The sequence below is a fragment of the Oryza brachyantha genome, chromosome 2 (genome assembly GCF_000231095.2).
Source record: "Oryza brachyantha chromosome 2, ObraRS2, whole genome shotgun sequence".
In the NCBI taxonomy this organism is placed as follows: domain Eukaryota; kingdom Viridiplantae; phylum Streptophyta; class Magnoliopsida; order Poales; family Poaceae; genus Oryza; species Oryza brachyantha.
In genome coordinates this window covers 23,843,311-23,870,169 of record NC_023164.2, presented here as the reverse complement: position 1 = coordinate 23,870,169, position 26,859 = coordinate 23,843,311, and the positions used below count along the sequence as shown (strand labels likewise).

The 26,859-nt window shown below is 39.7% G+C and overlaps 3 protein-coding genes across 4 annotated transcripts; 2 read left to right on the top strand and 1 right to left on the bottom strand.

The window, feature by feature from the left end:
- The first annotated feature begins 2,277 nt into the window (after positions 1–2,277).
- On the top strand, positions 2,278–4,608 carry LOC102706261 (putative laccase-9). Its single transcript, XM_006648988.2, has 5 exons — positions 2,278–2,391; positions 2,520–2,671; positions 2,783–3,027; positions 3,169–4,275; positions 4,389–4,608. Exons 1-5 carry the CDS (start codon positions 2,278–2,280, stop codon positions 4,517–4,519), a joined length of 1,749 nt encoding a protein of 582 aa, XP_006649051.2. The 3' UTR covers positions 4,520–4,608.
- A 2,661-nt stretch (positions 4,609–7,269) lies between these two features.
- On the top strand, positions 7,270–18,383 carry LOC102702534 (exocyst complex component SEC6). 2 transcript variants are annotated; one of them, XM_015834014.2, is made up of 25 exons: positions 7,270–7,565; positions 8,964–9,002; positions 9,143–9,231; positions 9,357–9,447; positions 9,567–9,656; positions 9,783–9,862; positions 10,382–10,474; positions 10,646–10,672; positions 10,976–11,083; positions 11,657–11,792; positions 11,896–11,943; positions 12,349–12,404; positions 13,045–13,153; positions 13,323–13,463; positions 13,543–13,722; positions 13,841–13,924; positions 14,011–14,097; positions 15,117–15,161; positions 15,876–15,954; positions 16,327–16,396; positions 16,859–16,946; positions 17,203–17,292; positions 17,513–17,629; positions 17,735–17,797; positions 17,974–18,383. In XM_015834014.2, exons 1-25 carry the CDS (start codon positions 7,443–7,445, stop codon positions 18,103–18,105), a joined length of 2,265 nt encoding a protein of 754 aa, XP_015689500.2. In that variant the 5' UTR covers positions 7,270–7,442; the 3' UTR covers positions 18,106–18,383. The 2 variants fall into 2 exon arrangements, with proteins under 2 accessions (XP_015689500.2, XP_006647894.2); XM_006647831.3 differs by having other exon boundaries at positions 11,654–11,792.
- Positions 18,384–22,833: 4,450 nt separating this feature from the next.
- On the bottom strand, positions 22,834–25,473 carry LOC102705699 (shikimate kinase 1, chloroplastic). The gene is made up of 10 exons (XM_015834186.2): positions 25,176–25,473; positions 24,639–24,685; positions 24,497–24,551; positions 24,328–24,400; positions 24,157–24,244; positions 23,941–24,023; positions 23,711–23,840; positions 23,417–23,495; positions 23,207–23,271; positions 22,834–23,089 (listed from the first exon to the last, which is right to left on the bottom strand). The coding sequence occupies exons 1-10, from the start codon at positions 25,378–25,380 to the stop codon at positions 22,988–22,990; spliced, it is 927 nt and encodes a 308-aa protein (XP_015689672.2). The 5' UTR covers positions 25,381–25,473; the 3' UTR covers positions 22,834–22,987.
- Positions 25,474–26,859: the final 1,386 nt, after the last annotated feature.

Here is a 26,859-nt window from a genome sequence, read left to right as displayed (position 1 = left end):
TAAAATAGTTAAGATGGTGGCAAGCACAATGGGAAGAGTTGCATTTCTTTTGTTCCTCAACACTGTGTGCAAAGATTGTTTGGTTTGCCTTCGGTAAAACTGGCTGGGTGATATAAATATAGCAGCGGTGATGAATATATTGATCTTCATCATCTGTGTTCGCTATCGATTAACTTTTGACGTCCTCGAAGATTAGTTTGCCATCTGCCAGCATGAAAGTGACAGACTCAGTCGCAGCGTACGTAGCAATGGCAGCGTTTGAGTTTTGAGAGTTCAATGGCCCAGGGGCGCTAGCGGGAGCCCCCACACGCTCTACGAAAAATAGGGGAGATGTGAGAGAGAATAATAAAGAAGGAGGAAGAAGAGGAGGTTGAATGAGGAAGAAGGTAAACGATCAGTTCCTACAATTTTCGGATTCTGGATCCATCACTTCTATGTCCATAAATTATAAATGTGGATTAACAGTTAAACTGAAGCAAAATTTAGTTGCAACCAGGAGCTACCATGCACAATCTGTAGTATATTACATTCCAGCCTGTGATGGCTACACACTTTTGCTGCTCTTTGATTCTTCCTCGGCGATTGCAGATTCATAAATCCTGGGCAAATTGGGGACTCTAGCCATTTAACCAATAAATGACATTATAAATTTGTCCACGAAGTCTTCCTCTACAATAGTGGTGACATTGGCAAATTTGTCCATGAAGTCTTCCTCTACTATGCTGACGAATTGATGAAATCTTCTGCCTCGTCGTGACAAAAGTTTTGCACTAGAAAATGTGTGATATCATCCTAAGAATGATAAAATCATCATTACAACTGTTAGATTTATTATAATGTCACATGCAATGTCCGGATTGATGACTACAATAAAATTAACACCCTTTCCGGAGCCCGTTCCATGTGTTTCGGTGGAAAAAAGGAAATAAATTGTACTTTGGACCATAAATTTTACCTAACTTTTACTTTTTATCATACTTAAACATATCATTTCACTTTTGCTCTGGGTAAAATTTACTATTGTTGTGGTTTGTACTGCACCAATATTTTTTTACTGTACATTAATAGTCTCAAACACACCGGCTCCGTACACCGGAAAACACCCATATACGTAAAGTGTATAAATTTACCTATAGGAAGGTTAGACATCATTAAAAAGAGTTATTCGGACCAGTTCAAAGTACACTCATGATAAATTTATCTAATCTAAAGTAAAAAAAATGTAGTTTAAAGTGAAGCCTGGATAATAAAAGATGACCAAAGTGCAATTTGCTTTTAAGAAAATATCACATTTAGGTTGAATCAGTTTAAAAATATTCCTTCCAATTAAGTAGTGTATAAATAAGGGGAAAAAAAACAATCCAACGTATGTAGCCACATTGGTGGCAGACTTGATTGTCGATTTGGAAACCTTCCTGGCCGCCGGACACATGCAAACGTGCCCTTTGTTTTTTTTTTTTTTTGGATGAATAACGTGCCCTTTGCCTAACTACTTGCCCAGTTGCCCCACCGGGGCACGACGAAACGGCTGAATGTCCGCGTTTATTAGTCAATTTTGTTAACAACCTCCCAATACTTCATATTCCCACTTTAATTAATCGCCCGGGAAGAGACTAGCTAGAGGCACTTTAGACAGTCGACGTGACCAATCCGAAACTCATCTAAACTTCTGATGAAGGCGTCGTCGTCATTGGCGGCGACCGGTTCATGCCTCCAGGAGCTTGACACCGTCGTCACAGCAGCATGCATGAATACGATAATACGATGCGAGCAAGCACGCAGCGAGGACAGAAATTAAATCAACTCACGCGAAACTGGCGGCTGCTGGAGAACAGCTTCCTTAGTTGTTGTGCCATTGCTTTAGAATAAAGGACCGGAGGAGGGCGTGTATAGGATTTTTTTAACTTATGTGTATGTCTTTAGATTATCATCTAATTGTAGTGAACGGATTTGATTGATAAATTAAAATTTTCAAACATTTGATACGCGGACTCTTAGAATAATACACATGAGTGAAACGTGGGGATTTTTTTTCTAATATTTCTAATCATTTGAATGGAATGGTCTGTCGTTGGTTACATGCACGTACGCGCTGCCGTTTCCTATAAATTCATGGATGCGGTTTCGTCGGACGGCCATCTCAGCCTCTCAGGCAAAGCAGCAGCTTAGTTAGCCACTGTCCACTGTCCAGTAATTACAGATCTGCTTACACACAAAATTTCAGTTAGCACTCTCTTTTCTCGCGCTAAATTTGGTTCCAATACCTTGCTTCCGGCGATGTGTACAGCCAAGATACCTGCGGTGCTTTGGTTACTAGCAGGTGTGGTGTTGGCACTTGCCGTTGCAGTTAGCGCGACTCATGGCGCCAGGACTCGTCACTACGATTTCTTTGTAAGCGATCTACTGCTACTTCCCTACTTGAATTCGCACGTGTTCACTGTGTGATGCAGTGATGGATATGCGTGAATGCACGAAAATGACTTATAATTAACACACATACATATACGATGCTTCTGTAGATTACTGAGACCAACTACACGAGGCTCTGCCGCGAGAAGAGCATCCTCACCGTGAACGGGCAGTACCCCGGCCCGACCATCTACGCGCGCAAGGGCGATCTCGTCATCGTCAACGTGTACAACCATGGCAAGAAAAACATCACCATCCACTGGTAAATCACATATATTCGTTGCCACCTGTTGCAGAGAACTTGCATATTTGAATGCATGCATGGTCCTCGGCTCGAAACTTACGGTGTTCTCGACGATTAACCGTGGCGCAGGCACGGCGTGGACCAGCCGCAGAACCCGTGGTCGGACGGGCCGGAGTTCATCACGCAGTGCCCGATCCGGCCGGGCGGCAACTTCAGCTACCAGGTGATCCTGTCCAAGGAGGAGGGCACCCTGTGGTGGCACGCGCACAGCGACTTCGACCGCGCCACCGTCCTCGGCGCCATCGTCATCCACCCCAAGCGTGGCACCACCTTCCCCTTCAAGAGGCCAGACAAGGAGATACCCGTCATCCTCGGTACGTACGTGCCGTGCGTGCTCGCAGCGATCGGCAAGCACAAATTAGTCTATCTTTGTTTGATCGATAGTGTGATGTGAATGCAATGCATCTATCGTCGTTCTGATCTGAATAATTATCGCTATGATGGTTGGTTTGCAGGTGAGTGGTGGAATAGGGACGTAGAGGACGTGCTCGAGGAGGCGAAGCGCACCGGCGGCGACGTCGTGCCGTCTGACGCGAACACCATCAACGGCCAGCCGGGGGACATGTTCCCCTGCTCTAGGGACGGCACTTTCAAGGTGGAGGTGCAGCAGGGCAAGACGTACCTGCTCAGGGTCATCAACGCGGGGCTCACCAACGACATGTTCTTCGCCGTCGCCGGGCATCGCCTCACCATGGTCGGCATCGACGCCCGCTACACCAAGCCCTTGGCCGTCGACTACATCATGATCGCGCCGGGCCAGACCATGGACGTGCTCCTCGAGGCCAGCCGCACCTTGGGGTCCAACAGCCGGTACTACATGGCCGCGAGGACGTTCATCACGCTGCCGGTCGACACCATCCCATCCAACAACAGCACCGCCACGGCCATCGTGGAGTACACGGACAGCGCCGCCGCGAGGGCCGGGCCACCGGACTTTCCCATCCTGCCGGCCGTCAAGGACATGGACGCGGCGATGGCGTTCCTCATGCAGCTCAGGTCCCTTGGCAACAAGGAGCACCCGGTCGACGTACCGACGAACGTCGACGAGCACATGCTCATCGACCTCGCCATCAACATTCTCCCCTGCGACGACACCGACGTGACCAACGCGTCGTGCGAGGGACCCCAGGGCAGCAACAAGACGCGTTTCGCGGCGAGCCTCAACAACGTCAGCTTCGTGAGCCCGGCCATCGACGTCCTCGACGCGTACTACTACGGCATCGGCCGGGGCGTGTACGAGGAGGACTTCCCCAACAAGCCGGCGCCCGTCTTCGTCGACCTCACCGGCAGCAACGACGGGCCCGGGCTGACGAAGCGCGGCACCAAGGTGAAGGTGCTGGAGTACGGCGCGGTGGTGGAGGTGGTGTTCCAGGACACGTCCGAAGAGAACCACCCAATGCACCTCCACGGCTTCGCCTTCTACGTCGTGGGACGAGGGTCCGGTAAGTTCGACGAGCGCAGGGACCCGGCGACCTACAACCTCGTCGACCCGCCGTACCAGAACACCGTCTCCGTGCCCAAGGCCGGCTGGGCCGCAATCCGCTTCCGCACAGACAATCCAGGTGAGTTATGCTTGTCTGGAGACTTGGGGTGTAAATTTGTTTGAATTTTGATAGAGTTCTTAATATGAAGTTTTTTTAAAACAGAATGTTTGTGTTTGTGTTTGATTTTTCAGGCGTGTGGTTCATGCATTGCCATTTCGATCGCCACGTAGTGTGGGGGATGAATACTGTGTTCATCGTGAAGGATGGCAAGACTCCAGAGGCTCAGATGCTGCCTCGTCCTCCAAACATGCCTATGTGCTAATGGATCATGTAAAATGATGGCAATGTGCAGCAAACATGAGGAAATTTCTTTATTTTGTTGAATGGTTTAGTGATTCTTTTTTTTTACTTCACCGCTTAAGCACAGGTTAAAATGAATTGATATCTTTTTTAGCTTTGAAAGGAGTGAGTCCATTCTGTTACTTATTGTAATTCTTTTGATTATCCATTTCGGCATATCATGTAAGTTTCACATTTTTGGTTATTCAATCTACGAGTATAATAAATCACATGCATCTTTTTATTTTGCAATGGATTAGTATGATGTCTCTCTTTTTTAACACATGCACCCTTGCTGTCTTGGTTTTTCATCAATTTTCAAGTGATGGAACCATGAAAATGGTTATAGTTCTTTTTGCACTTCAATATTGAAGCATCTTTAGTGCCAGCCTTCTGCCTTAAAATATAACTAACTATTCCCCTTTTTTTGGAATTGAGGTTGCCATGAGAAATGATTATGATTACTGAGAGAAGTACGTGAAAAAACAATTATATTTGAAACAAATTATAATCCTAAAAGTTTTTGAATCTTGAGACAAAGGTTATACTTGAAAACTACAATAGCATCTCACGGTTTTTTGGTAACATAGTTTACCTTTTTTTTAATCAAGTAGTCGTTTAGTTGGATGCCTCAAATCGTCACACCAAAGGTTAGGCAACACTTGTTTGATTCATCTCGCAGCTGTAACTAGCAATATTTTTTTTCTTTATGTGGGTGTTTGGATGGAAGTCACATTATGTCATAACTTTGGCAAGCAACTTTGACCAACTTAGCTTTTGCTGCCACAGGTTTGTCATGACATACTTATTTAGTTTTGTGTCCTCACCTATCATAGGTATATTTCTTGGTTCAAATTTATCTAACTTTAGCCAATAATTTATAAGTTACACAAATTATGGTGTGCCACACCTCATATGTAAAAGTTTGATAAATTGAATTAAACAACCAAACAATCTCTATATGACCTCAATCATAATCTCAAATGCTAGGCTAACATTGCCTAAGTTATGACTAGTGTTTTCTTAGCCACACTTTTTATGTCAACCTCATTTTGTGTAAGCTGTGGTTTGATAAAGTAGCGAGTAACCAAACAAACCTTAAATTTCTTTAACCAAGTGATAAGAAAAGGATGATATAGAACAAACTTTATCATTTAACAAGGTACTTTTGTATTTTATGATAACTCTATATTTCTGTTTTGTGTAGTGCCGCTCTAAGAAGGCCTTGAAATTAGAAGGCATTCCCCATGTCCCACCAATTAATCATGTAATTTCTAAAGCAACTCATAATAGCAATGAACAATCGGCCATTATTTATAACCATTAAATCCCTAATAGTTGACAATAGTAATAACGGCTACAGAATGTGCACACGATAGAATCTGTCACGGTGTGTTCGCCTATAGTGGGTAGGAACTAATCTCTCACGCATCTCACATGCAAAATGGAGTGACCAGTTAATTAAGTATTAGTTAAAAACCTAAAAATAGATTAATATGATTTTAAAATATTTTTATAGCTTTTTTAAAGAAAAACATATGTTTAACATTTTAGGACGTATGTGTGTGCAAAACAAGAAAGTATAGTTTGGCAACGCTGGAAAACTTAGATGATACAATAGTTGATACGCTAGACACTCGCATCTTCTCATTTTTGATATACTTCTCACAGAAATAAACCTTATATTTCACACAATCATTTGGTTTCCCTTAAAAAAGATAAACATAATGTATCGAGCTGTAACATCATTTGGTTATATTTATAATTTTTTTTGCTACTTATAATTAATGATTTGTCTCATTTATTATTAGCTGAAAATTTAGCATTTCATAACTATAAAGCTAACTTGAAAATTTTAAAAACTTCAAAATAGTGTTGAACATAAGAGAAAAAAATTCAACATATCCCTATCTATGGGTTGAATATAAGAGGAAACAGAGTATCGTATTCCTTTGTTTGTTTTTCTTTAAACTACACGGTACTCCATATATTTCGAAATATAAAAATATTTTATTTTGTTGGATCCAGAGTTTGACCAAAGATTATTATACTGGTATATCATTGACGTGGCACAAAAGTTAGTCATAAGAAGATGTTTTTGAATTCAAATATAATACTATTAATTTTCTATCATAAAAAATGTATTCTTTGATTAAATTGTTGTTCAAACAAAATAAATATATGCTATATTTTAAAATAGATGGAGTATTTTTAATGGCACAGGTATTTTCTTTTTGGAGAGGTCATTTAGGGGGCGTTTAGATTGAGAAAATTTTTAGGAGAAGTGCCACGTCAAATGTTTGACCGAATGTCAGAAGTGATTTTTGGACACGAATGAAAAAACAAATTTCACAGCTAGCCTAAAAACCGCGAGACGAATCTTTTGAGTCTAGTTAATTCGTCATCAGTACATGTTGGTTACTGTAGCACTTATAGCTAATCATGTACTCATTAGGTTCAAAAGATTCGTCTCAAGATTTCTTCCATAACTTTGCAATTAGTTTTTTCAATATTTTATTTAGGTATCCAAAAATTTGATGTGATGTTTTTTTTAAAAAAATTTAGGAACTAAAAAAGGGCCTTATACTAAATGGATTTTTTGACACTGATTATGCGAGTACGCTTGTCGAAAGAAAGCGTCGGATCCCACACGGCCAGACACACACGAGCACACGACTCACACAGACACGGCCCATTCCGCTCTCTTCCCCCCGCTCCGCTAGTTATCAACCAGCGGGGTCCGACGAACGAAACACACACCACGCCTTCTTCACGATCTCCCGTCCCGTCCGCCCACCGCGCCGCGCTCCTACCGCCCCGCCGAGCACTCACCCGCCTCGGTTCGCGCGCCCCTGCAGCAGCCAGGCCCGGGGCGGGCGGTTGTCGTCGGCCGCGGCCGGGGGGTCATGGAGGATCTGGGCATCGAGGCGAAGGAGGCGGCGGTGCGCGAGGTGGCGAAGCTGCTCCCGCTCCCGGAGCTCCTCTCCTCCATCGCATCCATCAAATCCGACTACCTCGCGCGGCAGCAGGTGATGTGATCCCTCCTCGAAACCCGATTCCCGCCAATTGTGGTGGAATTTCTGAAGTGATGGGTTCATAGATTCGGCGAAGTCTGGTAGTCATCTCCGTTCCCCCTCTGAGCGACCTTTCAAACGTGAGCAGTTTTTTTTTCCTTTCTTTTTTCCTTTTGCTCTGAGCTCTGATGCATCGCATATGATATGGCTGCTATTGAGTTAGCGGCGTGGGTCGTGGCAGGGTCCCATTCTCAGCTTCTGGCGATTAGACTAACCAAATACAACTATCGATTAGTTATTTGTTTGTTGTGGTGAAATGTAAAGTAGGATGATTCGAATTCGTTGCCAGTCAGTGCAATCAAGCTGCACATGTGAAGTGGTGAGGTGTGAGGAAATCCTGATCCGATATCTGTGATCTAGTTGTGCTTGAGACATTGGTTCAATCCTATTAAAATTTCCCATGGTTTCTCAAAATCGTTTGCAACCCTCAGAATTTTATATGCAGCATCAAATTTTATAAAAATGCGTTGCTCGGTTATAACAGCATCTATGCAGATTAGCTTTTCTGGTCAAGTGATCATATAAGCGGTTACTGCAAGCAAACTCACTGGGATAGTTTGAACATCAAACTTCCAGTTGCTGTATTTGAGTTCTTATTCCTAACGTAAAATTATCTCTTAACTTCCATTCCCCACGCAGATTAGGATAGTGGAGAGAAGAACTAGTTAAAAAACAAGGAGGTGGCAACATTTAGACCTTTCAATCATTCCCTTTTACTTGTGTTTTTCAGTGTATGCGCGTGCTAATTTTATCCTAAGGAAAATGCATGAATAATTCAAGCAAAGTGATTTCAACCCTTGCATTTGGAATATTCGAATTTGTTTCTGGACCTTTTCCAAAACTAAATGACATTTTATGCATTTGTCCTTATATCCTCAAAACTTCCTGCTGATCACCACAAGGCTTAGTTTCTCCTTACGTGATTACTTCACTCTTGCATGTTTCAGTGTACTCTACTTCAGTATTTTCAGTTTTTTCTTTTGTCCATATGTCAATTTGTCTCAATGATATTATTCCTCACATTCTTGATGGGGCCTATTTCTTACTGAAAGGGTTTTAGAAGATACTAACCAAGCAAAGATTTTATGTTAGACTTGATAAGACATTTCTTAAAAAGGTTTGGGCAGAGTTGTCCTAGTTCTCAGATTTGGCGTGGATGCTTCACAAGCTTAAATGTAGACATGCAAATAAAATATAACACATGGCTAAATGTGTGTCCGCAAGAGCATGCGGGCGTTTTGTAAAGTATATATTGGCATGCATATTATCTTCAGTAAGATATTATGAACATTTTTACTATTTGGATCTCTTTATATACCTCTGGATTTCTGACTGTCTTATATAAATTTTCAGACAAATGATGCACAGCTAAGTACAATGGTAGCAGAGCAGGTATTCCTTGATTATTAACTTTAATGCTATCAATAATCACCTCGGGTCTGCTCGAGTTACTGTTTCTTCTACTATCATTTGCATTCCCCCTTTAACGTTCTTCTGCTGGATTATAGTTTTTCTTTGTGTGCAACTTGTAGGTTGAGCAAGCCCATGCTGGCATCAATGCTCTTGCACTATCTCAGGAAACAATTAACAATCTACGTGAGAACTTCATAGATATAGACAAGTAAGCTAATTACTATCATATGTACATTTTCATATGCTGTTGCATGATTTATATGCTAGATTACTTCCTTGAGGTTATATGTCTCTCCTCATATCTCAGTCCTGTTTACCATAAATGTCTGGCAGGTTGTGCCAGGAGTGTCAAACATTGATTGAGAACCACGACAAGATTAAGCTTCTTAGCAACGCAAGAAACAATCTGAACACAACTTTAAAGGTTTACTAACCTTACTTTAGCAATAACAACTGCATTATGGTTGATCTTGAATCTCTAAGTTAACCAAGTTATTGAACATGAAAAGATATTCTAATATGTTGATTGTCAATGCCCATTAGGATGTGGGAGGTATGATGTCTATTTCTGTTGAAGCATCTGCAGCACGTGACTCGCTAAGTGATGACAAAGAGTTAATTCACACCTATGAGGTTCCCTTTTTCCCTCTGTCTCACTGATTAATGCAATGATTATATTATAGTTTTTTTATCAGAAATTGATCATAGTTATATCCTATTTGCTTGACTTTGCTGTTTGAATGATCTTGTTGAAATTAGAGGTTAACAGCTCTTGATGGAAAGAGGCGTTTTGCTTTAGCTGCTGCTGGATCTCACAAGGAAGAAGTTGGTCGATTGAGGTGGTATTTTGCACCTTGGAACTTGCTAAGATTAATGATTATATGACATATTAACCCCCCTCTCTCCCTCTTCACATCCCCGCCATCTTTCTTGTTAGAATAATGTAAAACATTCTGAACAGAGGTATTGTCCAGCCTTCTCAGAAGTTACCAGTCACATGTACCTCTGCTAAAAGTTAGTAGAATGTACTTCTATTTAAAGTCCTACTACTGTGCAGTCTGCATCGTCCTGAGGAGAAGTAATACTACTGCGATCAATAAACTTGAATAATTGAAGAAAACGACTTTTGGTCCTCTGTTAATTCATCTATATTATGACATGCCTATAGAAGATCCAAAATAGAATAACGTACATAATGACTCAGTGAGTAAGAAATGCAGAAATGATCTTTGCTATGTATTGCAGTATGATAGTGAATACCGTTAGTTTTAAAAAGTGATTTCATCAATTCTTCTAGTTTGTAGCGCTATGAAGTACATAGCTATAATTTGCTTGACGGATTACTGTCTTCTCTGCAGAGAATACTTTGAAGATGTTGATCGTACATGGGAAACGTTTGAGAAAGCATTGTGGGGCCATGTCACTAACTTTTTCAGACTTTCAAAAGATAGGTACTGTCTTTTGTTGCGAACTTGCGATTCACTGTTTTTGCTATTTAACTTGGTCGATGAATGAATTGTCTTGCTCTTTATATCTGAATTGCATTCTTATCGGTTTCTATTTAAGGCATCTCTTGTACAATTCTCCTGATATTAAAACTTGCAATCCTTTTTCTTATGCAGCCCTCAGACGTTAGTTCGAGCATTAAGGTATGCATACTATTTAATATCTGTTTTGGTTAGTTTGTACAGTCAATTGTAATAATGGAATGGTAGGAATGACTCATAGTTTAATAATTTTTGCCCATCAAATTCTTCTGTGGAGCAATAAGCTCCCTTCCCTCAGTTCACTTGTTGAATGAAAGACTACTTTTTTATTTTTAAGGGAAACAACAAGCTGATCATTTTAGATTTAAAAAACTGGCTTGATTGTTTTTTCCTATATAGTTTCTTGGTAACAGAGGCATATATATCTTTCACATTGATACTGTTTCCTGTAAATATATATGCTAGGGTTGTTGAAATGCAAGAGATCCTAGATCAACAACTCGCAGAAGAAGCAGCTGAGGCTGAGGGTGCAGGTGCTATGGCGACAATAGCAAACCAGCGCAGAACTGCAAAGTAAGCGCTGCCTTTCTTTGCTTTGCACATGTTTCTGTACTTCCAGTAGGCACTAGTAGGTAGTATGATATTATGTCTTTCATGTTTCAGAGGATCAAAGAAATAATATTCTCAGGACACAAAATTATTATGCCCCTTTACTTTCATGCTATTATAAATGCACTGAAGATATGACTACTTAGCACACTTATTGTCCATATCAGCATCCATATATCTAATGGTGGCAGGAAAACTTTTTTGATAATGCAGGACATCATCCTGGTTAACATAGTGCAATTTACTTTTCACATACATATATCTTTAATAGGAGACTGGCTACTACATCAAAAAATTCGAGCTATTGTAGTATGCGAATATGGGTGTAACTATCTTGGTTGTCTGCTATGGTCTGCATGAATTGCTTTACTATTGTTGCGATGAATTGTAAAACTGTGGTTTTATTCAATTACCTCTAGACATCTTTTATCAACCAACAACCAATGTGAAAACCACTCAAATATCAACTATTACATTTGCCACTTTATTTATATGGACTGCTGATAGTTCTGACTCATTCTTGCCCAACTGTAGCAGAAAAGGTGCAGGAGCAACAACTACCCCAAGAAGCACTCAAGATAAATCAAAGGTCCAGGGAAAGGGCTACAAGGACAAATGCTATGAGTTTGTCGGGAAGGCTGTTGAGGCTCGCTTCAACAAATTGCTCACTGAGGTAGTGCTTAAATAAATCCTGGACTTAAGATTTTATTATCTAGTTATCACACTATCACAGTCCATGCTGTTAGCCGCAAGTAGCTAATTTGTTTCATCAACAGCTTGTTTTCTCAGAAGATTTGATGGAAGCTTTGGAGGAAGCTAAGGCAGTAAGTACTCTGTTGTTTTGCACTTGCTATAGCAAAAATGCATATAAAGAATTATAGACTCCTTAGATTTAAATGAGTCATGGTGCACTAGTTCCATGGCCAATGCTTGTTACATCCATTGTATGGAGTATTAACTTGATATTGTCTAACAAATTGAAAATAAAATGGCTGATATGGTTGATACACAATGGAACCCACGGTGTTATCATTCAAAGTATGAATTGCCATTGTTTCTTTATTTATTAGTACTAATCAGTGTTCCATTCTAGCATATCTTAGCCCTTCTTGTTCTGCAAATTGAACCTGGCAAAGGATAGCTGTTATTTCTGCAGGACACACTTTTCTTGATTTAGTGAACATTCTAACTGATCTATGGGTCATTGTTCCACTCCTAACGCAATACAGATTGGAGATGAGCTTGGCGATATCTATGACTATGTTGCACCATGTTTTCCTCCTAGGTATGTTGATAATTTGTATAGAAGATATGTATCCTTGGAAGAGATCTTCACAACCATTTAGTCTGTAACATTTTATAAATCAGCTCATACACAAATTATGTAGGGCAAAGTCCTCTTTGACCCTCAAACTTTGCCTGAAATCCATTTTTCACCCTAAACTACAAAGACAGTTATTTTCACCGGCAAAATGGAGGTTGTTTTACTACTTCACATACTTATTGTGCACATTTTTCTAAAGTAGATATCACTTAATTAGGTCAACAATCATGGAATTACTTAAGTGAGGTTTATATTAGGCAAGAACCACTATCATCGACCGAAACCACCATGAAACATTGTGCCTGTTTTTGAAAGTTAACAGTGAAAAGCAACTGGTTTTGTAGTTTGTGGTGAAAAATGGACTTTGAGCAAAGTTGAAGGTCTGAAAATGGACTTTACTCTATTAGTATTGCTTGAAGCTTGGATGACAGTATATGGTTTTTTTTTCTCATTTCATTTTTATATCTCATCAATTTCTATTTTCTGGATATATGGGGACTATACTTACTACTTAGAAATGGTGGTAAACAGAAAGATTCCTAACTGTTTCTTTATATTCTAACTTTTCCAAGTTTAATTTTTTTTTTGTTTCTCTACACAGATATGAAATTTTCCAGCTCATGGTAAACCTGTATACTGAAAGGTTCATCCAGATGCTAAGGCTTCTCAGTGATAGGGCAAATGACATTCAAAATATAAATATTCTTAAGGTATATGGATTCAAATGCCATTGTTTTATTCTGCTATATTTACTCCCGACAAGATGAATTATGAAAACTGCATGCATTGTCAGCATTTTGTTTTCCATGATTCATGAATATGACCTGTTTGGTTTGCTCTCTCATTTATTGCAATGGCACAATCAACTGGTCACTGCAGGTAACAGGTTGGGTTGTGAAATACCAAGAAAATCTTATCGGTCTTGGTGTGGATGACTCTCTTGCCCAAGTTTGTTCAGAAAGTGGTGCATTGGATCCCCTAATGAATATGTATGTCGAACGTATGCAAGCAACAACTAAGGTACTCCTTTTGATCTGTCAAAATTCATTTTGAAATTAATCATGATTATCCATGTATCTTTACTCGTTTGCTTCTGTAGAAATGGTACAGTAACATTTTGGAGGCTGACAAAACACAACCACCTAAAAGTACAGAGGACGGGAAACTATATACACCTGCAGCTGTGGATTTATTCAGAATATTGACTGAGCAAGTGCAGATTGTTAGAGAAAATAGCACAGACGTCATGTTGTATCGTATTGCTCTTGCAGTTATACAGGTATTTATACAGATGACCTTAATGATGATGGTCTTTACATGGTTTTGCTATGCTTTCTCTGTGAGATGAATTACCGAAAGATGCCAAATTCATCTTCTTCGTTTCCTTTATAATATAGGTCATGCTTGATTTTCAAGCAGCTGAAAGGCAAAGACTTGAGGAACCAGCTTCTGATGTTGGTTTGGAATCTCTGTGCGCGTTGGTATGTAGCATTTTTCCATTAAGGACTGAATGCGAGTTCGCTGCTACTTTAGTTTCATATTTTTTTACCTGAAATTTTTTGAGCAGATTAACAACAACCTGCGCTGCTATGAACTTTCATCAGAGCTAAGTAGCAGCACATTGGAAGCGCTTCCACAAAACTATGCTGAACAGGTGCAAATGAGCCGTTAATCTTGCTCCTTTGATTCTGTTCTTTCAGCTACTTCTAATTTCTCAGGAGAGAGGATGAGTAATATAGTATCAGAGCTAGATTTAGAGATTTCATGCTAGAGCGTGGCTAGATCACCTCACATGTATTGGGTTTACTTAATCTGAAACATGCAAATCTGGAGGCACTCCATGACCATTCCAAATGATAAAAGGCATCAGATACCATCACTCCTTGTACTCATCTACTTTTTTAATTGGCATCAAGGGGTCTCTAGTGCAAAAGGGTATGTAGTCTAGTGGTTGCAGTGATCTGCGTAGCGTCCCAAGGCTCTGAGTTCGAATATCAATAGAAACGAATTTCAGATTGGGTTGATTGAGGGGCTAAGTTTCCAATTTAAAATGGCTGCATATATCCGGTTGGATATAGAGGCCGGTAAAAAAAAACCCTTTTCTAAAAAAAATCAAGGGGTCTCCAGTCTAAATGACATTTTAGGAAGTTAGTTTTGGTTTGCAATTAGAAGTTCTTGGTTTGTAGGCAACATTTTCCACCAAAAAGTCCTATTGATAGCTTTTTGGCAGTACTTTTAGAGAGATGGGTATACAATCGACAGAGGCAAACTTAAGTTCCTTATTCTATCTGCATGGATCTGAAATGAAGTAAATTAAACTGGAGATAAAATATTCCATGGAATAAAACTTGTCAAATCATGCCTCTATTCTGTTATCCTACATATCTATATTTGTCCAAAATATACACATCCTCTCGCTGTTCTTGACTTCACCTGAAACCACCCTTATTGTTGAAGAGTCCATGGTTTGGATTGATAGAGAAAATTGGGTAGATAAATCTGATCCCTGCTGAGAGACAAGCATATTACTGTTCTGGAAATGTAGAACACACACAAGCGCTGACAGCCTGACATTGACATAGTAAAGATGTTTTTAGCTGCAGTTGTCCTTTCCAGTTACACACATAAGCATTTTAAAGCTCTTCATGGCACAGCAAAATTTCTGTTTTGCAGGTTAATTTTGAAGATACTTGCAAAGGATTTCTTGAGGTTGCCAAGGTTTGTTCTACGTCTTACAAGCATAAGGCATAACTACATGTGTATAACTCACAGGCTTGGGTTTAAGTAATGAAACCTAACGTGCTAATTACTGCTAAACTGTTTCTTGAGATGGCCAAGGCTTACTGTACATGTATGCCTTAATTGCATACATTGTCATTACTTATAGATGAAGAATCTTTTATGTTATGTTCAATATACAAGCTTGCAGTCTCTCCCATGGGCAAGTTGTGATTTTCTTTGCTTCTGGGCTAATTCTGTGCATTTTTTACATGTCCAACTGTGCACTTCATGATCCTGAAGCCAAAATTCCTAGCTAGAGATACTTGGATTTTATAACTGAAACACTGAAAAAAGGCAGGCATGCTGTCATTTGTTAAAAACACTCTTTCAGCTCCACGTAGTTACTGCTGTTTGCTGAGAAGTCCACCACAATACTTTGCCAAGACTCTAGAAAAGCCAGCTTAGTACTTGAATACTTAAGCGAGTACAGAGTATGGAGCTGGCTAGTTCATGGTAGTTGATACTAATTTCTATCCAGTATTATCTGAGAACTAGTGTTGGACACCGATGAACTCAACTGTTTTGCGAGGAATGTCCCACGAACTACCCAAGTTTGGCTGATTCATCTTTCAAGCAATATTATTTGATTTGACTACAACTTTAGAGACTATAAAAGGTAATTGTTAAGTAGAATCTTGATTATTTCAACAGGAGGCAGTCCTTCAAACTGTCGGCGTTATTTTTGAAGACCCAGGTGTGCAGGATCTACTAGTGAAACTTTATCAAAAAGGTAATTCTTTGGCAATATTAGTTCCAAACTGTCCTTTCTCATGTTCTTGATTAGAGTTGGAATTGAAAGCACCGGCAACTCTTTTTTATCGGTGAGAGTCTAACTGATAAGCCCAGAAAAGCACCGAGATATTTCTAACATTGTATGCTTACACAATTGACTTCATGGTTAGGACCAAGTACCTAGCTGTGGTTTGGTAGAGAATCTGATATCATTAGATTTTGATGTGCCAACGATCATATACAAGTATACAACCCTGTGTACATATTTTATAACTAGTATTTTCTTGTTTGTTTTGTGTTCCTGACTGTTTAACCCTAATGGTTTCTTTTTCTCCTCATCTTTTTCTGACATTGATTCTTTTTTATTCAGACTGGATGGATGGAATGGTTACAGAATATCTTGTCGCAACATTTGCCGATTATTTCGGGGATGTCAAACAGTAAGTTCTCATATAATTGAATACAACTGGTATGAAATGTAAGGGTATCCCCTAAGAAATGCTGGCTGGCTTATGCTTATTGTTATTTGCGTATTATCAGCGTATGCCCTCCTGCGACAGTCTATACACATTTTGAAAATCTCGCAACATATCAAATTGTATGCCATGACGTGAAATTAGCTCCTAGATATTCAAATCCCAAGCATAAATCATTTTCACAAATTGTTTGCCGAATAGTGAAACAGTTGCAAACTGATAAATTTCCAAATGCAAGTGAGAACAGCATTGGCAGCTCCAATGCAATGTTTACGTACAATTTTTCTTTGGTCTAAAAGTTCTATCATCAACCTTTTGCATGTCAATAGTGTTGCTGTGGCATGTAAGGGTTGCTTATTCCTGATAATCGTTATTCATGTTTCTTTCTATACATAACTTGAAGACTTTTGGGTCAATCTTTTCTAGATATATTGAAGAAAGATCATTTCGAAGATTTGTGGAGGCTTGCCTAGAGCAAACAATTGTGGTATATGTTGATCATCTACTTACTCAGGTTTGCAGAACTACCCTCAGCACTGAATAATTGTACACTTAAATAGTTGTGATTCTCTGTACCAAAATGAGTGTTATTGTGTTAACAAAAAGATGAATTAAAAGATGTTTCATACAACTATCCTTTACTTACTTGAAGCTATTGCTGTCTGGATTCAGACAATCTTTTGACTGATTACACCCACCATTTCACACTGTAAGCTGCTGGCTGATAATTCTTTTCACATAGATGATATGTGTTCCCTTTGCACCTCCAGAAAAACCATATAAAAGAAGACACAATTGAAAGGATGCGGCTTGATGAAGAAGTGCTTATGGATTTCTTCAGAGAACACATTAATGTGACAGTAAGTAAATTTACTAGTGCAAGTTTGCTACTCCTGTGGTTTTGATTCAAAGCTGAAGATACCCAAAATACCATGTATTTTTATGTTATTGTACAATTAAATTGAACATTAAAATTTTAGCATCAAACATCTGTAATCGTAGAATTTTTCTTCACACGCTGATTTGTTGGTTCTATAATTTTAACCACATAGCTGAAGCTGCTTGTACATTGTTCTCCAGAAAGTTGAAAACAGAGTGCGGATTCTGGCTGATCTAAGGGAGCTTGCTTCAGCTGAGAGTCTGGATACTTTTACTCTCATCTATACAAATATCCTAGAACATCAACCAGATTGCCCGGTATTTTTTTTTTCCCCAACAAGCTACCCAATTTTGCCAGAAATTACTGGTTTACTAGTGCATTCATTCCCTTGACGTGCTGAACTTGATATCTCCCTTATGTAGCCTGAGGTTGTTGAGAAGCTTGTGGGAATGAGGGAAGGCATTCCAAGGAAGGAAGCCAAAGAGGTAAGGACTAAGGACATAATTGCTCACGTCGATATGCATTTGAAGTTCAACTTTGCGTGAACCAGTGCTTTCTACTCCAGTGGTCAAATTACACCTTTTGATAGTGAAAAAATATGCTAAGTCAACTTTTTTGTAATTAATAATTATATCTTCTCCATTCCTTCCCCGTTTCTTAGGTTGTACAAGAGTGCAAGGAGATATACGAGAATTCTCTTGTAGACGGCAACCCTCAAAAGTCTGGTTTTGTCTTTGGTAAATTGAAGTGCCTGACAGCACGGAAAGGCATATGGAGGAAGCTTGGACAGTAAATATGCTGCGACATTGAGTAGAGCGAATTCGCGTACGAAAGAGAATTGTTTCATGTTCCTGTGATAATTCTTTTGTTTATTTGTTGAAGCTTATTGTCGCTACTCGCTACACATATAACATGCCTTTTTGTGTGATTTTTTTTACGGGAAGAGCTTAGGGTCTATATTTCTCTTTGTGGTAGCAACAGATGATTTAAGTGTATAGATTGAAACTTTTTGAAACTATATTACTCCTTCCGTTTCGTAATATAAGACTTTCTAGCATTGCCTAGATTTATATGGATGCTAATGAATTTAGATACATGAATGAATTTAGACAAGCCTAAAAAATCTTACAATATAAAACGGATGTAGTATTATTTATTCCATAGAATGATTGGAACGGACACTATAAGTATAATTAAGCTCAAGCAGGCGAGCACAATTTGCACCCTCATCGTTTTGTTTCTTGTTCTGCACCAAAATTTGAATTTTTAACTTGAAATTTAGAGTTGATTTTAAGGTTTTTTATTTAAGTTTATTTTTCTAGCCTTAACTTTTGTATCGCTAGAATATTTACATAAAAGTTTTATTTATAAATTATTTTGTTTATAAATATGCTATTTGTTTTTTTCGTGAAAGACTAGACAATCAACCCCCTCCCTCCCCCTTTGTGTTTGCTTTCTGCCCTTGTCTACTAGACTGCCTACCTTGTACCGCCCTGGTAGTAGTAAGTCGCATGGACATGGTTCGATGGCTACATTTTTCGTTCGATCTCATTTCCGCAATTCCGCATCACTGCATCAGGTTTAGGATCAAGGTCAGGCAAACCTAATTAGAGGTGTAACGCGGTAACGCCATGCGCGTCGAGTCGTCTTCGCCTCCGACGCGGCCAAGTTGGCTGGTCCGCGGGTGGCCTCGCCGTTGTCACTGCAAACTTCCACGTGTTCTCTACTTGCCACTGCTACACCTGCGGTATTCGGAGAGAGCGTCTCAATGGAGCATCAGTTGCTCCAGTGAGAGAGCAATGGGGACCTGAGACCCGATGGGTATTTACTCCATTAGGGTATGAGTATGAAATAAATATATTACTCGTGGGTATGTAATCGGGCAAACTCCTTCACCCGATGGGTACGCGGGTATGAAAACGTTCTTATGATGCCCATACACGTTTACTCAGGAGTAATAAATATCCGCAAGTTTAAATGCACGTCATAGCCCAATATCAAATTAGCCTAGACCATTAACCAAAACTCTAGATATTTAAACCATCCATACATTTTTCACCACACTACATAAATGTGTGAAGTTTTAAGTATCTAGTGTCTACTGTAATATACTATATGAAAAATATGCAATTTAGATTGGTTTAAACTGTTGCGGGTATTTGGGTGATCCGACGGGTAAGGTTTACCCAAGCGGGTATGGGTATAGGAAAATTTTTCTACCCGTGACGGGTATGGGTATTTTGATAATACAAAATTTTGCTGGTGGGTATGATGGGTATGGGTACCAATACCCGATGGGTATTTACCCATTGCCATCCCTAGCTCCAGTGCTGCTTCCATGCTAACCTTCCTTTTGTCTCCCTCGCACAACAAAGATGTTGGTAAATATGGGGAAGTTACCAAAACACTACCCATAAAGGCAACACTCTCCAGAACGCCATTAGCAAACAAGAACCCTCTAAAACACTATTGGTAAACAAGGCAGTCATACCAAAACACTGAAATTCACAAAACAGACATTAAAAGTGACCATTCCACCCCTAAGCATTGTATTAGCCATATATTATTCCAGAAACTAATAAAAATTATTTATTTTTGAAAAATAATCATAGAAAATATGAATAATTGTTTTTTCGCGCAAAAGAAACCCATGAAGTCTTCAAAAAGCCATATATTATTCCAAAACTTAATTTTTTTGCACCAAAAAATAATTATTCATATTTTCTACGATTATTTATTCAAAAATAAATACTTTCTATATTTTTTATTAATTTCTGAAATAATATATGGCTAATACAAGGCTTAAGGGTAGAATGGTCATTTTAATACCTGTTTTATGAATTTTGGTGTTTTGACACGACTACCTTGTTTACTAGTGGTGTTTTAGAGGTTTCTTGTTTACTTATGGTGTTCTGGAGAGTGCTGACTTTACGAGTGGTGTTTTGACAATTTTTCCAGTAAATTTTAATCTAATGGGTTTTCCAGAAATTTCAATGCGATCCTTTTCCTAGAGACCTAGACTACTGCTCCCTTTATTTTATATATTACAAGATATTTTTATTTTTTTAAAATCATTTTTTAAGTTTAACTAAAATTTATAGAAAAATTATATCAACATCTATGATACTAAAATAGCTTCATTAAATAGAATATTGAAGAGTTGTTAGAGTATATTTGTTTTATGTAAAAAAATGTTGTATTTTTCTATGAATTTAGTCAAACTTTAAGAAATATAATTTTAGAAAAAATCAAAAATATATTACAATATACCGGTAAAATACACGTGAATTACCCTCCCACCGATCCCATTATTCTATTAAAAAAGAAAGAGTGCACCAACGCAAAAATGAATAAAGAAAAAATTTCGCAACATCCGCTCTCATTGCAGCTGCACCTGTTAAAGTGGCGTGGGGATTCATCATAAGGGATGATCAAGGAGAGGGAATAGCAGCGGGAGCAGGAGCTTTATCACATTTACATGAACCAATGTGTGCGGAAGCTGAAGCCTGTCTAAATGCACTGAAGATAGCAACACAGCTCGGCATATCCCGCATGATAATTGAATCGGATTCAGCAGCATTGGTACAAGCACTGAAGACATGTGACATGGATTATGCCCTTGGTGGACTCAGATTTAGAGAAGCAAGGAATCTGATAAACCTAGACTTCCTGGATGTAAGTATTCAGCACTGCAAGCGTTCCTGTAACTTGTGTGCTCACGAGTTAGCTCGTTTAGGCCTAAACGGGGACCCGAATCAGCTGAGTGTTTGGGTTGATCCTCTTCCACAATTTGTAAGAAATCTTTGTGCTCGCGATTTGGCTGAGCAAATAATATAAGGGGTGATGTGTGAAGTTTCAAAAAAAAAAAAGAAAGAAAGAAAAGTCCAAAAGGAAGGTTTCTTTAATTCCTCTAACGAACCGAACCAAGCAGTCTAATCATCCTTGCCCATCCCTCTCTTCTGTCAATTATATAATTAGGCGTAAATTTCACAAAATACGGATAGTTTGATCAAACTATATTTTTCCTAACAAATTTGTGTTAAATATATAGTTATGTTTAGTCTTGCGATAATTTGATCAAAATACATATAATTTTGTTAAATTTACTCTATAATTACATATAGAAACCACGTTACTCTCGTAAAGAAATATTGCAACGACCAAATAAAGCTAAGAATATACCCACGTGAAGTTTAACTAACCGCTTATTTCTAATTTTGTTGAGAGGCGAGAGGACGAATGGCTGCATTTTCTAAGTGCTAACTCTGTCTAAAATAACTTTTATCTTTTTAATTTAAATTTGAAGTTAAAAGAAAACTGATATGAGATGATAATATTAGTATCAATAGATATAGTGTTCCTCCCTAGACCGATGAAAGTATTGGTTTAATTTTTTTCCTATTAAGTTAAAGAGTTTGGTGAAAAAAATAATGACTAAAATTTTATAAATTTTAAGCTAACAATATATAAAGAGTAAGTATGGCTATGAGATACGTAACCCATAGACCTTAGAGCATCTTCAAGAGATGTCTAAAATTGATCCCTAAAACTAAAATTTGAGAATTAAACAAGAAAATATATCTCTAGCAGGCTTTTAAAAACATTCATAATATTTACATATGCTTAAAACTAAATCACATATGTCCTAAATTTAGAGTAAGAATACTTATGACTAATACAAATTATTTATTTTTAGATTTCTGTTAAAAGAGGGTATAAATTTTATGCCTAATATTTTTAGATGACTCGATATAAACTTTTAGAAAATAAAATATTAGTATTTTCTTGTGTATGCTTTACACCAATTACCACCTCACCCGTAACCGCAGGTACCACCTCACCCGTAACCGGCTCCGCAACGCCAGTTCGTCTTGGCCGGCTAGCCACCGCCCGCTCGCCATGGAGGCGGTAACTGCGGCTGTGCCCTAGCGCGTCGCGTGCACCGCTGTGGCTTCGGCCTTTCCTCCAGAGTCCCATACCGTCGCCTCGCCAAGGGGCTACACGATGATGCCCAAGCAAAGAGCAAGCGGCAGGGCGTGGCCGCGTGGGTGTGGGCGCGGCGCGGGAGTGAGAAGGGAGCTGTGCTTTGGCTTTGGCGTATCCCTCCTCCGACGCGCGCGGCCAATCACAACCGTCTCCGTCACCACCCGCCACCGTGGTGTGGAGATCGGCGTGCCCAGTCAGCTCCACGCGCTCGGTGGGTCAAGCCAATTTGGGGGCATCTGCTCGCGTCGGTCCTGTCGCCGGTCGGGGTCTCCTGCCCCACCGGCACCCCCTACTACGGCGACGGCGAAGCATCGGTGACAATGATTAGGCGCCAACTACGGAATTGGGGCTGGGCCATCGTTATCCAGAACCATGGAGGACGGTGAGCGGACGATTGAGAAGGCCGGTGCCCATTTGACCTCAGCCTCAGGATTCTGGAAGAATCACCTGTGGCATTTTGCATTAGATCTTCATCTTTTGAGATGAAGATCTTCAGTTGTTCAATAGGTATGAGACAGGGATGAAGCCCAAAAGGTGTTTCAACCAAACACAGATTTTCTGATTAGCTCCTTTATTCCTTTTCTTTACAGTTTACAAGCAGAAAGACACTTCGGTCCCGTTCTTTTCAACCTCTCGGTACAACGAACAAATAACTCAACAGCGCTACAAGGTACAAAAAGAACAAAATTCTACAAGGTCTGTATCCTCTCAGCGTGCGAGCCAGCTTGGGAGTCACCAACTGGATCGTTAACGGTATGTTCAATGACAAAGTTCTCGATCTTATGGAACGACTGTAAAATGCCGGGAACGCCATGTTAGGGAAATTGTTTCAATAGTAATTTAGAAAAAAGTATAGGATTCACATTGCCACTAATTGTGGGTGCAGAATAGCTTATTATGTATAATACCTCAATAGCAATATCAGTTGGTGTTAGCTTCGAGACATCATCATGACCCTGTTTAGATGCAATCTCTGCAAGTTCCAAAAACATGTATGTTATTCCATGCAGGGAAAATGGGGTTATTTAAAAGTAATGTGTTGCACATAGCTTAACACATTTTCTCTGGATGGAAAAACGTGCATTTGCAAAAGGCCAGTGTTGTTGTCAAAGTTATACCTTCAAGAGAAACCCGCACATCAGCATTTGCATAAGCATCACCTCTTTGCTCCGCGAGCATGCTGAGTTTAGAAAAAGCCTATATAAGATGGGAAGAATACAGTGAGCCATTCATACTGATGAAAGAAGTACACTTATTATAGCAAATAATGAAATTCTAGGCATGCAGGATTATACTTGTACTCGTTTGTTCCTAAATCGTATGAATGATAGTATTTCGAGTGATTAAAAACTAAAAAATACACCTAAAACAATATCATATTCATGCATGGAGGAAATTTATGGGCCAGGTACCATTGTGTATGGGTCACCAGATGGTTGATCTAGAAGAGGACGTGAGGCGGTCCCCACTTTAGCAATACGCCTAGCAAGAGCGTCCAAGGGCACATCCAACCAAACAGACAGGCCCTTCTTCATGTATTTCCTGATGATACAACAAAGAGATCACAATACTGTTAACCAAAATAAGATAAGCCACAAACTAATCTATTCTAGCAGGAAAAATAGAAATAAACTCCAGATACCAGTTAACTGGTCGGATAACAGCACCGCCTCCAGTAGCAACAACTAATCGCCGCATTGAGGACAAATCCCCCAAGACACTACTCTGTAATTCATAAAAGACAACCACAAAGAAAGTAATCAGTCAAAATTTCCCTTCTGCTAACTACAAATAAAAAGGTAGTGAGATAGTAAGTTCATGTTAGCAGCAGATGGATTCAGAAGAAATAAAATAATACCTCATTATCCCTAAAGAAGGCTTCACTATGAACTTTGAAAATTTGAGCGACTGAAGGCATGCCCACAGCTTGTTCAACCAATTTATCACTGTAAACAATTGTAGAACAAAAGCTTAGATCACTATGAGCACCAAGGGCCAGATTCCCTTTGCTTATGGAGAGAATACAAACCTGTCAAAGAATGAATAACCCAAAACTTCAGACATGATCTTTCCTACAGTACTTTTTCCAGAACCCATCATTCCTGCAGATATGTTTTCATTTATCAGTCAGAAATTCAGATCCCATCCATATATTGATCTTTTTTCAGTAGTGATAATCTGGAGGAATCAGCACTAACCAACTAGGTAAATACACCGCCCGTTCAAATAGAAGAGAACTTCTTCTGATTTTCTCTGAAATTACAGTAGACAATTAGAAGATATAGACTAATGGAAGAAAACCGGCAAACTCCAGTCCGCGTTTGATTGATTATGCAGTACCTTTAGCAAGAGGGCTTCATCAACCGAGTTATACAATGTTTCATGACCTGCACAGGGAAAAAATATAACGAAGAGAGTGTCAATTTGTCTGGATTTTGTTAACGTATAAATCACACATCGTGGAATTTTCAGGATTAGGTTGATCTGAAAGGGGGCAAAATAAGTGCAACTACATCTCCTAACTTTCTAGTAATCCCAGCCAATCTATCCATTTCGTACAACCATTTTAATCAATCCGATACGAACAATAGGACTCAAAATCTGCACCAAAATAGATGCCATAGGAAACCAAACCACAAAAAGGGCAATTTTTTCTACAAAATCAATCAATTGAAGTCATCCATCTATTTCCTTACGTACTAAACTTTTTTTAATCGAATCACGCACCCGTTCCGTGTGTTTCCCCAAATACCAACAATCCCGATCGACAAAAGTGGAACCAATGGAGCCATGCCGCCTTTTCGTAAAAAAAAAAACACAAACTTTTACCAAATCATCAATCTGACAACACAAGCGTAAAAGGCATCGACCCCGTACCTCCGGACGATTTCTTGGCCCGGAGCGGGGCGACGGGCTTCGACCCGCGAGCCCGCAGGGCGGCCTTCGCCGCCGCCGCCGGTTCAGCGACCCTCAAGCTCCCGATCCGCGGCCACCCCTCCCCGCCGTAGAGCGCGCTCCGGCGGCGGTCGGAGCCGAAGCCCGCTGCCCTCGACTGCAGCGCCAGGCCCACGCCCGCCTCCATTGCTACGCGGCGAGTAACCTACGGTGAGCTCCGCAGCAGAGGTAGAGAGAGAGAGAGGGAGGAGAGAGAGAGGTGAGAACCAGGGGAGGCGAATGGTGGAAATGGGACGGACGTAAAATAGTGAAGAGCTGCAGGCTGCAGGCAGTGGGCGAGGGCGAGGGCGATGCCAGACCGCCAAGACGCTGCCGAGTAGTTGCGTAAATTTGGACCGGAAATTACACGTTTGCCCCCTCGCCCTTTGACTCCAACTACCCACCGGTCATCATCCAACCTAAAATAATTTTTGCCCTCCCCCAGCATCTTCAAGATATGTTTAAAATTAATTTATAAAATTGATTTTTGAAAATATGTTAGAAAATATATCTCCAATAAATGATCAAATACATTTTTAGTATTTATACATATCTAAAATTAGCTTACTTATATTCTAAATTTAGATAAAAAATATGTATTTCTAATACATGTTATTTATTTTTAATTTCTGTTTGAGGAGCATGTAATTTTTATGTGTAATATTGTTTAGATGAACATGTTAACATCAAAATTTGATAAATTTTTTAAGTGGATTCGGTTAAGGAAATAGGCAATTAGTAGATAAAAATCTTATCTAGAAGAGTCTGAATTCAAGAAGTAATCGTGTAGATCAAGGCTTGACGGCATAAATTTATCTATTAATTAGAGTTAGTTAGGATTTTTATTTTATCTCTAAGAGAATTAGAGTCCGATAGGGACAAAAAATCAACTTTCATGATCATACGTAGCTATATTTGAGATAAATTTGAATCTCAGAGGTTTCTATATTTGATAAAAAAAATATGCACCGTTAATTATGTTTGATAACTCGAATAACAGTGTGATTGGTTTGGATCGGAACCAAATCAATACTCCCAATTCAAGAACACTAAATTTTTTCACCATATTAAACATGTTGATAGTAAACATAGATAAATGAGCAAATATGGCATTTCCCAAATTTACCCCCAAAAATTGGTAGAAAACTTAAACAGCCTAAAATATCTTACCATGATGTCAAGTATTTTGTATACCTTCTGCAATCAAACTACTTGAAGTGATATGTCAAGTTCTTGGACCGAAGAAAATACCGACAATTCAAGATTCTCTTCCATGAACGGTGGTTGTGTGATTACCAATATTTGTGGGTTTTTGAGGATCAAAATATTTCTGTGGTTTATCCACCAGCTCGGGGGCAGTTTGGTCAGGGGAAATGAGGGAGGATTAGTTGAGCATTTGGGATATAGCAGCCGCTGGGGATTCAGTACGGATACGACTCACCTACCCGTGGAGTGGCCACGTCAGAGTGACGGGGTAGTGGCATCTTGAGGTATGGAGGGAGGGATCATGCGGTCGGCGGATGCGGAATCGTGTCGCCGACGGGTCGACGGATCACGGGAACAGATCACCCACAGGTCCAGCTTTTGCACATGCCCTCCCTCTTGGCTCTTGCACTGCAATCTGGGT